General features: G+C 37.8%; 1 protein-coding gene across 4 annotated transcripts in view; it reads right to left on the bottom strand.

The window, feature by feature from the left end:
• The window catches only part of Zfyve16 (zinc finger FYVE-type containing 16), a 46,096-nt gene that overhangs the window by 1,889 nt on the left and 30,786 nt on the right, over nucleotides 1-13,421 (bottom strand). For all 4 annotated transcript variants that reach the window (XM_075976321.1, XM_075976322.1, XM_075976324.1 and 1 more), the window contains 4 exons: nucleotides 8,896-8,976; nucleotides 4,148-4,310; nucleotides 2,669-2,774; nucleotides 1,695-1,862 (listed from right to left, as the gene is read on the bottom strand). In XM_075976321.1, coding sequence (XP_075832436.1) covers nucleotides 1,695-1,862; nucleotides 2,669-2,774; nucleotides 4,148-4,310; nucleotides 8,896-8,976 — 518 coding nt within the window. The remainder of the gene's footprint in view (nucleotides 1-1,694; nucleotides 1,863-2,668; nucleotides 2,775-4,147; nucleotides 4,311-8,895; nucleotides 8,977-13,421) is intronic.

The following is a 13,421-nucleotide window of genomic DNA, read 5'->3' as shown; positions in this document are numbered from 1 at the left end:
TGTGAATAATAAACTGTCTCAGAATTGGCAGACAGTAGCCAGGCCTGGTGGAAACAGGCCTGTAATCCAGCTACTCAGGCGGAGACAAGAGGATCATAACTGCAAGGTTCATCTGGGCTACAGGGTAAGGTCAAGGTCAGACTCTGCCTTCAAATAGAAAACGATGGGCTAGAAAAAGACAGCTCTAAGATGGAATATCTGCCTTGCATACAGCGGACCTGGGTTCACGTTCTCAGTGCATATTTGGGGCAATATGTTGATATCCATTTAATGTGTACTTGGATATAGCCACTACATCTAGGAACTCATTTTATATATATTTATGCAAATGCAAAATACTGTCAAACTAAATTTCTATCAAAATATACCAAATATATCTAATTAATTGTCATCCACTTATCTAATCAAATATGACTAATATACAACAATTAAAAAGAATATGTACTAGGGCTAGAGAGATGACTTAGTGGTTAAGAGCACTGGCTGCTCTTCCAGGGATCCTGAGTTCAATTCCTAGCAACCACATGGTGGCTCACAACCATCTCTACGGGATCTGATGCCCTCTTCTGTCATAACGGCATAAATGTAGATAGAGCACTCATATGCAAAAAATAAATAAGTCTTAAAAAGAATATGTACTAATATATAACAATCTCTAATATATTAAAAAAGCATGTCAAAACATTTTGAAGAGGAGTGATAAAGGTTTTATTACACACACACACACTTGCTTGTATATGCATACAATCACAAGAAATATAGACTACTAATTGCCTGAGGAGGGGAACGATAATTAAGGAGAATCTGGATGAAGTAGTGCATGGAAGGTAAGGATAAGAGGACATCTTTCCGGGGCAATGGCCTAGCTCTGCTGGGAAACATTAACTTTGCAGTCTAGAGCTGACCTCTCCAAGGCCCCCCAACTCCTTATTATACAGCATGATGGCTGCTCCTTGGAAACATTTCATGAAATGTTGTGTGTGTGTGCATGTGTGTGTGTGTGCGCGTGTATGTGTGTGGGTAATAAAAAATAGATTTTTTTAAATTTTTGAGTCATGTAAATCTAATTAGATGAAATTTCAAAGCCTATCACACGGGACAATTAGAGATGATCAGACTCTGGTCTGCAGATCACCATGTTCGCTGGATCAGAGCCACCCTCATTCAGTCACACTCACAGCTTCGCACTGTGACAGGTGAATTGTGGGAGGAACCCTACAGACTGCAGTGCCCAAAGCAGCCACCCTCTGACTTCAGCTAGAGCTTATCAGAGGTGCTGCAGGTGAGGTGTGCAGCAGTTTCTGGCTCAGGGCTGGGAGGCGAGCTCAGTGGTAGAATACTTGTCTAGCGGTGAGGCCTTGGGTTCCATTACCAGCACTAAAAACCAACACCAACAGCAACAAAAAAGCAACAACAAGAACAGAAGAGTTTCTCAAAGGGCTAGATAAAAATCTTGCTATTGTAAGTATAAATCCTATCAATTTCAGGAGCAGCAAGGTGGCTCGGTGAGCAGAAGTGTTTGTGGACAAGCCTGAAATCTGAGCTTAGTCCCAGGCCTCACGTGCTAGGAGAGAGGACTGACTCCCAAGAGTTCTTTTTAACTTCTACATATGCACCCTGGCACACGTGCCCCACATATAGATATCTTTATATTCAGATAAATTCCAAAAGTATATCACAAAGATGTGTCTCACCATGTCAGTGTCGACGGAAACTCGGAGTCCAATTATGTTCATCCTCTTACTCTTCAGCGTCCTCAGGTGAGGGCACAGGGCGGCACTACAAGCCGTGGCTATTTCTTTTGCAAACTGATAACTAGTTGATAAAACAGATATATCTTGGTTCTTTAGGAAGTAGAACACCTGAAAAGTAATTAAATTAAAAAGAAATCATGATTACGATTACAAAGGCAACAATTACTGCTTTCAAATCAACTTTAATAAAATTCCAACATTAGATCTTTGAAATCACTGGTTGAGAGCATTCTGTATCGATAGCCTAAGTTTGTATGATAACCAAAGTTTAAAACCAAAGATCAGATTATGGGAATGGCTCAGCTATTTTTGCACTAAGTCGACTTGTATCAGTGAATTCCTTGTTAACTCAGTTCAGAGCCCATACTACAGGACCATCTGTATGGAATTAGCTCAGACAAAGATCAGTGCTCTGTGGTTGCTACATCCTCTACAATCTGCTCATTCTGCACAAGTGAGACCACCAAGATGACCGAGGACTTCCCGACTGACTGAAAGGAGGACTTGGACTGCTGGGCTGGGACGCTGTGGCTCTGTAGCTTCACAGTCTCTTATTAAAAAGCGTAGATGTGCAAAAATGGTTTTCACATGGGTGATGATTATAAGCTGGTGTTAATAAACTCTTTTATTGTAACATAAAACAATAAGTAAAATAATAGAATAAAAGGGCAATCTTTCAAAATGTAACTATTAGCTGTCAGGAAGTACTATCAAGATGAGAGCTTAAAATAAGTATATGCAAATTCAAATCTGAGGTGTGAGAGATTCTGAATGGGAATCTGTTTCAGTGTGGAAAGTGGAAGGCATAGTAAGTATACCTAAATATTCATAAGCTAAGTATGTAGTATTACCAAGTACACACACACAACGACTATCCAAACACAGCATGTAAGGAAAAAGACCTTTTTCCATACCTCGGTGCACTTCAATGTCTGCTCTTCAGTTTCAAAGTCTGCTTCCAGTTTTATTTTCTCACTTGGAAATTCTTCTAATGATATTCCATCTACTGAACTGATAACACTATGCAATAAAGTAGAATACAATACGTTAGTATCACAGTGCTTTCTATGATTACTGAATTTGGAAAATGAGATGAGAAAACTCAAAGTTTTACATTTAAAGCAGCAACAAATACCATTTGTATATAAATAATCATTTATCACGATTCCTTCATTGTGCAACAAACTTTTGTTTAATAAATTATATCTCCTTTTTCATATATCCAATTCAGATACAGGTTTCAAATACTTTAGTTTCTTAACAGAAAAGTTTACCACAAATTAAAAGAACCATTTTCTGGGGTTGGGGATGTAACTCATTTGATGGAGAGCCTGCCTAGCCTACAGGCAGCTCTGAGTCTGATCCCTAGCACTACACAGGCCTTTAACCCTAGCACTCAGGAAGCCAAAACAGGAGGACTTCAAGTCTAAAGCCATCCTGGGTCACATACTAAGTTCAAGTCCAGCCTGGTCTATATGGCAAGACCTTATTTCAAAAGTCTATTTTGGAATCCTTTCCTTTCTTTCTTCTAGACGGCTTAACCCATCTCCAGAAAAGAGAGGGGATGGACAAGTGGAAAGAATGGCTAGCAGTGGCAACTGGTGGGGCCTCTAACATATACATCATTAAGTTTAGCTTATACTAACGGAATTAATAGAATTCAACAATCAAAAGGAAACCCTTATTTACTTAATGAAAATGTATACCATATATCAGAAAAGGCATTTTGCCTTCTTCCTTCCTTCCTTCCTTCCTTCCTTCCTTCCTTCCTTCCTTCCTTCCTTCCTTTCTTTTTTTTTTCAAGACAGGGTTTCTCTGTGTAGCTTTGGAGCCTATCCTGGAACTAGCTCTTGTAGACCAGGCTGGCCTCGAACTCAGAGATCTACCTGCCTCTGCCTCCCGAGTGCTGGGATTAAAGGCGTGCGCCACCACAGCACGGCCTCATTTTGCCTTTTCTTAGCCCTTGCAGAAAACTACCTAATTGATGTTTTATAATTAGCACCTCCCCAGCTGACTATTCATTATAGCTTCTTGCTCAAGAAAACTTACAGTCTGGTTAATTATATGTTTGAGAAAAATACTGTATTAATTAGGACAGAAACATTTAAATTATTGGCATAATTCTGTATTCATTCAAAAATATTTCATTGTATTAAAGAGATGTTTTGCCAGGTGGCGCACGCCTTTAATCTCAGCACTCGGGAGGCAGAGGCAGGTGGATCTCTGTGAGTTCGAGACCAGCCTGGTCTACAAGAGCTAGTTCCAGGACAGGCTCCAAAACCACAGAAAAACCCTGTCTCGAAAAACCAAAAAAAAAAAAAAAAAAAGAGATGTTTTATACTCCCACTCCCCATCATCAAATCAAATACATTTTAGTAACACGAAATACCTACCCTTTATTCTTCTTTTCTTCCGAGTCCACCCAGCAGATGTCCACATACTCTCTCAGGTCTACTGCATCAGCTTTCCCACAAGGGATTTTAAAGTCCTTTTGCTCTCGTAAAGCCAGCCGTAAGCCATCCATGGTCTCTGGAGTTATTTGTACCATTAACCCATCTAGAAATCAGAGTTATACTTCATATTGAGTTTGCCAAATTTCAGTATGTGTGCCAAGTAACAGAATTTATTATTAAAGATACAAGTTTTAAATATTCTCCTGTTAATCATTTAAATGTTTAGTTTTCACTAGGAAAATAAAACCATTTTGTAAAGTTAAGAATTACTTTTAAGGTTATGTAAAGACAATAAGTTATGTTTCTTACAGCACAACAAAAGTATCATGCAGCATAGTTAAATAGGATTCATCCTAAGATGGAAATATGATTTGACATACGCAAATCAATAAACATCATGCCAACTGAAGTACAAAAATTTTGCATCAATCATCTTGCAAAAGAAAACACTGGAAAAGATTCAACATCTGTTCATGAAAAAACTCTCAATAAATTAAGTTTCGAAGGAACATGCCTTAAAATAAAAAAGGCAATACAGGACAAACCCATGGCTAATATCACAATAAAAGGGGAAAAGCTGAAACCATTGCTTTTAAGACCAGGAACAAGACAAGGAACAAGCCTATTCTGAACACACTACTATAGCTCCCCAGACGCTGATTCGGACAGAAGCAAGAACGGGCATTCAAGCAGGGAAAAGGGAAGTAAAACTGCTCTTGTTTACAATTGTATGAGTCTGGCAGACATTGGTTAAAACTGAATATAAATCAAGATATAAAATAAGGAACAGGCTTATGTAGGTAACAAGCATGCTTACAAAGAAATCAAGACAGCAATCTCTCTCATAACAACAACAAAAAGGAGTAAACTTAATGGAGGAAACCAGATGATTTCTACAGTGAACATGACAAAAACCCCAATGAAAGACTTGCGGACACGCCATGTTCATGAATTAGAAGGACTAATATGGTCAAAACATTGATGCTATCCAGAGCAATTACAAATTCAAAATAGGTTCAATCTAGATAGCAAGGGCATTCTTCACAAAGGGAAACAAACAAATTCCCAATTCTAAAACTCAGGAAAGCACAAAACATGAGGCATCTTACTACCTACACACTATAAAGCTATAGTAATTTGAACAGCACAATATGAACATTAACCACCACCACCACCACCACCACCACCACCACCACCACCATACACACACACACACACACACACACACACACACACACACACACACACCACAACCAAGCGCAGAAGAGAAAACCCAAAAATAAATTCATCCACTTAGGCTACTTGATTTTCAACAAAGGGGTCAAAACATTAACTGTAGAAAAAAAAAGTCTCAATAAATGATACTAGAAAATGATTATCCAGTCAGTACAAAGAAGAATGAACATTACATCCCTATCTCTCACCGTGAACAAAATCTCCTCAAAATGAAACAAAGGCAAAATGTGTGACCTGAAAATATGGGCTGCAGACATGGCTGAGGTTAAGAGCACTTACTGTCCCTCCAGAGGTCCTGAGTTCAATTCCCAGCAACCACATGGTGGCTCACAACCATCTGTAATAAAATCTGGTGCCCTCTTCTGGTCTGCAGGCATACATACAGGCAGAACACTATACATAATTAATAATTAATCTTAAAAAAGACCTGTAAATACAAGCCTACTAAGAAAAAACGCAGGAAAAGTATTTAAAATGTATGCATGGACAGATCTTTCTCTCTTTTTGCATTTCTTATAAGAAATGAAAGCACAGCTGGGTGTGGCCACTTATGCCTGTAATCCTAGGGCCAGAAAGGGAAAATAAATGTAAAAAGATGAACCCAAAGCATCTTTGGTTCAAAATGTACATCCAATTAAGCCTCTCCTATATAACAAAGGAAAGAAGAGTGCAGACTGAAACACGAAGAACAGGAGAAAACATTTGTAAATAAATATTTTCCGACAAGGAGCAGATGGGAACCGAGAAATCTCAACAGTTTGAGACTGGGTTAGTTTGTTTAAAAACAAAAGCGAAAACAGTAACAACAAATCCAGCCCCTGATTATGGAAGCAATTAATCCCAGCATTCTGGAGGAAATATGGGGGGAATAACAAGTTTTAGGCTAGCCTGGACTACAGACTGAGATTTTGTCTCACAAAATCAAAATCTGGCTAATAAATTCACAGAAGTTCTCAAGACATTTCTTTAAAGAGGTTTTACAAATGTCCAAGAAATAGATGAGAAAAAATATTTAGTATCACTACAGTGATATGCAAATCTAAACCACCATATTTTTCTCATTCTAGTCAGAACGGCTGTATTAATAAAAAACACAGGGACCAGAGAGACATTTAGAGTGCTGGCTGGTCTTCCAGAAGACCCAGGCTCAAGTTCCAGCACCCACATGGCTGTTCACAACCCTCTGTAACTCCAGTTCCAGGGGATCCTATACCCTCTCTGGCCTCCATGGACACTGCATGCCTGTGGTGGACAGACACTTGCAGGCAAAACATCAATATGTATAAAAGTAAATAAATCTTAACTACATATTAAAATAAATGATATTAAGGAGGCAGAGAAATGGGAATTTGTCCTTTACTTATGTAACCATTCTATTTATTCACTTACTCATTTACGTTGTGATGCTGGGAATGGGCGAGGGCTTCAGCACAAGCCAAGCCAGTGCTCTAGCACTGAGCTACATTCCCAACCAGACACAGGGAGACTTCTACACTGCTGACAGGAAAATAACTTAGTGCAGTCATGATGGAAAACAGTACAGGAGTTCCTCAGTAAGCCAGAATTATGACTACTTTATGATCCAACTATTCACCTACTGGGTGTGCGTCAAATGAAATTAAATAATTAATCAGAGATAAGCTAGGCATGACAGTTAAGGTCTGTGACCCAAGCATTCAGGAAGCACAGGCAGGAGAGTCAAAAATTTAAACTCAGCTAGAGCTACACAGTGAGCCCAAGGTAGCCTAAGATAGTAAGAATGTCCTCTGATGTTCCCCACCAAAAGAAATAATAAAAATAAAGAAAAAAGAGAGACTTCTACATCCTCCTATTGTAGCACTATTGTTAACAGCTACAATATTAAATCAAGAGGTGTTTATCAACAGAGGAATGAATTAAAATGTGGCATAAAGACATAATGGAATATTACTAGCCAGATGAAAAACTGAAATTCTGTCTTTTACAGCAACGTGGATGGAACTGGAGGTCAGACATTAGATTACGTGCACAATCACAGAAAGTCAAACACCACTTTGTTTCAGTCATATAAAAAATAAAATAGTGGTTCCTGCAAGTTAGGGAGCATAAATGTAGGACAGAAAAAGAGACTGTATGAGGGTTTCCATAATGCATATACATATCAAGAACGTTGCAAATTCAGAAAGGCAACTAAAACAATTTACACTTTATAAAGAATATGCAGAGGAATTTGGAATTTGTCAAGACAAAAATAACAAGGGTTTAAACAGAGGGAAATGGTAACTACCCTGATTAGTGTGATCGTGATCACACTATACATTCTAAACAATTATTATTTGCTAAACATGAAGAAGGGGGAAATTTATAATATGCAACATAAAAACTACAAAGCAGTTTAAAATAAGACAACCAATAGAAAATAGGCAAAGGCTGTAAATGAGTATCTCACAAATAAAATAACGTGTTCTATAAATATGAAATAGGACATTCTATTCACTAATAAATAAGAAATATGCTTATAACAATGACCATATTCAGAAACAACTGAAAGATTAACAAAGATAAGTAGACTAATAACACCACGTATGGAGACTATGTAGACTAGAGAGGAACTTAACAGCCTAATGGTAATAAGGATTGGTACATTCACTTTGCAAAACAATTTGGAAATATTCTGGCAAATATACATTTACAAATCTAATTGATTAAGAAATTCCAGTCCTATATATTAGCACTACTGGTTGTCATAATAGAAATAAGAAACAATCTAGAAGTTCATAAATTATTACGTATTCACAAAGTATTTAATAGCACTGAAGCTGAGCAAATTATAGTTGTCAATATGCATAAACCAGAAACATGAACAATGTGCATATTATATATTATTCTTTTGCTTTATTTTCAAGACAGAGTTTCTCTATAGCTTTGGAACCTGTCCTGGAACTAGCTCTTTAGACCAGGTTGGCCTCGAACTCAAAGAGATCCGGCTGCCTCTGCCTCTGCCTCTGCCTCCTGAGTGCTAGGATTAAAGGTGTGCACCCCCACTGTCTAGCTGTAACTCTATTCTTAACAGCATAACTAGGTAATATATTGTGTAACTATACTCTAAGACAATAATACAGCAGTTAGTCTAGTAGCTAACTCTTGGGGAGAGAAAGAAGACGTAAGTAGAACCATACTGTCATGCTCTAGTGCTTGACTAGGGATTATTTTATTTAAGTTTGAAGTACTGACTGTTCTTAACTTACATTATTTTTTTTTTGTAAAAATCAAATATATTCTTTGGTTGTTTCGTTTTTTTGGTTGGTTGGTTTCTGTTTTGTTTTTTTGAGGTCTCACTATGTAGACCATGCTGCCCTCTAACTCTGAAATCCGCCCACCTTTGCCTCCCAGGTGTAATATTTTGAAAACATATTTCTTAAAGGCAAAGGAAAAATAACTTTACATTAAAACAATCAAAGATTAAGTCATACCTTCAACTATGCTGGACTTGGCAAGAAATCCTGAAGATGTTTTCAGAGCACCGTTGAATACCACGAAACTTGCTCCTGTCACTGATAATATATAATAAATTATATTTTAATCTGTTTATTTTATGCTATATTTATTACTCAAAATGTTGAGGCTGCACATTTTAAGTATTCAATAAATTTTATGCTCATAACACATCAGAAATATGATTAAAAAACAAGATTAAAATATTGTATAAAATAGTATTTATAACTAATAATGTTTGTGCTTTTGTTAATGAGGGTGCCATGAATCAAACTCACTGAAGGTGAACACACAGTGTGAAAGTCTCTGTGGAACCCCCACTTGACAAAGTTAAACCGAATGTAACCTTAGGGGCTGGGGGGAGTGTGAAGTGTTTTCCCATACAAATATCAGTGCCAACGCTAAGATCCCCGGGCACATGTAAATCTGGGGTGTGTGTGTGGTGGCCTGCCTGGATGCCAGTCTGTGCAGGCATGAAGAGGTGGACTCTTCTGACCAAGCTGGCTGGCAAGGCTGGCCATATCAAAGAGCTCTGAGTTTTACTCAGAGACCCTGCCTCAAAGAGTAGTGGAAGAGCAATGAAGCATGATTCCCAAAATCAAACTCAGGTCTCCACAAGCACAGCTACACATGTGCACCTAAAGACATGTAAGAACATACATGCACATAAACATCAACACCACACACAAATGAGAAGAAAAAAGAAAAAACAAATACAACCTTTGACAATAATTTCACTTCTAGGAATAGAAACATGTATGTATATAAGGTTATTCATAACAGCATTTTTACAAATATCTGAGGAATAGAAGTCATTTATGACAATAATAGTTAAATGATGAACAATTATAAAATTCTTTACTAATATAGAAAATCTCCAAAGAGTGTTAAAAACAAGGTGCACAATGAAACATGTTACAAGCTGGATCTGAAAAAGTGGGAGAAAGACAAGTCCTGAGTGTATGCATACCCATTCACTTGCTTGATTACATACATTAAAACTAGTCTCTGGAGAGATACACAAGAAAGTAAACTGGTTTGTTGCTCTGTAAGAGGATGGTTAGATGGTTAAGAGAATACCTTTCACCACAATATGAATACAAATAGTCTGAATCTTACTATATATGTCCCGATAAACAAATAAATACTTAAAAAATACTTAAAACTCCATAATTTTAGGGATCATGAAGATAGTTTAGTCAGTGAAGTTCTTGCTGTACAGGAATGGAAACATGAGTTCAAGTTCTGCTGCCTTCAGGTAAAAGATGGAATGTGGTGGCTGCGACTGTAATCCCAGCATTGTGGAGGTGGAGAAAGGAGGATCCTGGGGGCTTGCTAGTCAGTAAGTGTTGTGAGATATTTGTGCACTGTGTGAAGGTGCATTGCTGTGACTGATATAATAAAAAGCTGAATGGCCAACAGCTAGGCAGGAGGTAAAGGCAAGATTTCTGGGGAGAAAAGGGAGGAAGGGAAGGAATCTAGGCACACAAAGGATGCCAGGAGACACAACAGGAAACATGCAAGACAGAAGAGAGGTAGCCTATGAGAAACTAATGCTATATATGGTATCCAACATAAAGATTTGAATATCCAAACATAGGGCCTGAGGAAGCTAAGAAAAGTTCTAAACAAGGAGTTGATGTGACTTCCTGGTCCACAGTCTCTTAGGTGGACTGATGCTTGAGCCAGCTGCCATTGCCATGTGCTAAGTGGACTGTGCTGAGGACAGAAAGACTACAAGACAGGTGATGGATACGCGGATCCCTCTGCTTGGGAATAGCTCTGAGAGCAGATGAGACGTGACTCATTATTACATGCCATCCTTTCACATGGCATGGATAGAGATTTATATTTCAGTTTAGTTAGGTAGCACAAATGGACTTATGAAGCTGGCAGATGCCGTTTACCTGCTCAAACATAAAACAAAATATCATCTTCAGTTGACTTGGACACACCACAAATCCAATACCCGAGTTAATACTGACATGTTAACTTTAAAAGTTGGCATGTTTTCAGAAAAAAAGGACTAGACACCAATAAAGTACCCCAAGGGATCCAGCCTCTCCAAGTGCCTCTGCTGCAGTTTCCTCAAAATTCTGCATCCAGAACAACTTCAAAGATGCTAGCTGAGATGGCCAGCCCAGTTTCACATACAACTCCAGCCAAGACTTCAGATAAGCTCTACACTTTCCCATCACACAGAGAATAAACAAACAAACAAACAAACAAAAATACAGTTAGCTCTCCCAAGACATGACCATTATCCCAGTTTTCTTAGGGTTCCCTAAAGATGTCATCACGTCCAAACAACAAAAAGCAGTTTATAGAATACAACACCCATAGAGGCAGGGTGAGTGGGTTATAGATGTTTGTCATTGTTTAGGGGGGTTGGTTACAAGTTGTCACTGGTTACAGGAAGGGAAAAAAGAGGATATAGGAATGATAGGATAAAAGAGTAGATTATTGACTCTACCTTTAAACTAAAAAAAAAAAACCAAAACAACTACAAGTCTTAAATATTTTACACTGGTATAGATTTTTGTATACTGATACAAATTTAAGGTTATTTTTGTTATACTGTATATATGTTCTACTTTTGTTTAAAGTGTTTATTGTACCTAAACAGCTCATTTCAAGGTATAATGTAAAGTTCTAGTCCTTAGAGGCTATTATTACAAACTGTTTAGGATAATTATGAAATGTACTTCAGTAGTTAAGTCATGTAACAATCAAACTTGTAGTCATATTAGGTATGTTTTCAAGATCAAACTGAGATATATTTTAAATAGATGGATGATCTTCAAAGACTTCAAAGACCTACAGAATATGGCATTTAAAATGTTTTTAATAACATAAGGCTTTTCATGACAGTGAGATGTGTCTGCTCATGGTATCACCAATCTACTTCAAAAAAGATGATGGGCATTGAAGAACTTCCAGTATGGCGTTTGCTTTCTCTATGTCAAAAGCTAGTCATCTGGGCAAGAAACTGCCCTTAGCTCGACTGCTGACAGTATATCGTCCAAACTGGACAAGCAGAACACACAAAAAAAGTAAGTGTCAAACTTTGTCAAGACAAGATAGGACAGTCTTTCAAAATTCCTGCTTCACAGACAAACCTGTCAGATATTCTACTCATGCACACAAAAGACGGATGTCCCGCAGTTACAGAGGACTCTTGGGTGACTGTCCAGGTAGCCAGTTGTCTCTGTCATTTCTATAGTTTTAGAAGTTGTTTGCTCTGCTCTTCCGGTTTAATCAGGTAATATTATATGCTCCTCAGATCTTTAATGGGGTTAAAGACTAGACAGTTTTCCTTGATACCAAATTCAAAAAAGAAATGCACATGAGAGATGTGAGGTTTATTAACCCTTTAAGACAAAAAAACTTAAGTTGTTTATCTAAGAAGACATTTTAGGGTCTAAAATGATATTTTTATGATGGTAACACAAGTTATGATAAAAGAGGTTTAGGTATAAAACTATGGACTCACCAAGATAGGACAGATAATAAAGTACTTTCTCCAAAATTGCCAAATACAAATGGACTGGACATTGTGAATGTAATTCTTACCTGATAATTGTTCTTACAATATATAGTTTTACTATGTTAAACTCTATTATATAGAATTAAAACTTTGCTTTTTATTTAAACAAAAGAGGGAAATGTTATGGGATATTTGTACACTGTGTGAAGGTGTATTGCTGTGATTGGTGTAATAAAAAGCTGGATAGCCATTAGCTAGGCAGGATGTAGAGGCACGATTTCTGGGGAAAGAAAGGAAGAGGAGAAACCTAGGAGCACAGGAACACCAGGAGACACAAAGAGGAAACAGGAGGTACAAGATGGAAGAGAGGCTGGTAGCCAATGAAAAACCACTACTATTACAGGTAAGTCTAAGTGGCTCAGGCTCAGTGAGACCCTAGCTAGAAAACTAAGGTGGCGAGAGTTGAAAACATCTATGTCAATCTCTGTCCTCCACATGCATACATTTTTAAATTGCAATGACAAAAATGTCAGTTAATGTTAAGTAAAAAAGCAAAGTATAAAAGTATAAACATCAAGTATAAAACTATCTATTCAACCTATGTATTAAGAAATAAAAAAATACAGTAAAATGTCAACGATGGCCTTATTTTGGGCTCTCTCTGTTTGAGTGTGTGTTTTTGCATGTGCATGTGTGTGTTTTATATGTGTGATGCAGATACCCTCAGAGTCCAGAAGAGGGCATCACATAACCTGAAGCTGGAGTGATAGGCCTGACATGTGTACTGGTAACCAAACGGGGTCCTCTGCAAGAACAGTACACATTCTTAACTGATGAAGTCCCTTTCCAGCCCTAAAAGATTTATTCATATCTAATCAGGTATATATATGTGTGGCGGGGTATATGTGCACATGAATGTAGTTGCCCACAGAAGGAAAAGAAAGCATCAGATCCCCTGGAGTTGTAGTTACACAGGATTATAAGCATGTGGGTGCTGAGAACCAAACTCAGTCCTCT

Source organism: Microtus pennsylvanicus, chromosome 6 (assembly GCF_037038515.1).
Source record: "Microtus pennsylvanicus isolate mMicPen1 chromosome 6, mMicPen1.hap1, whole genome shotgun sequence".
In the NCBI taxonomy this organism is placed as follows: Eukaryota; Metazoa; Chordata; class Mammalia; order Rodentia; family Cricetidae; genus Microtus; species Microtus pennsylvanicus.
This window is presented reverse-complemented; position numbering and strand designations above follow the sequence as displayed.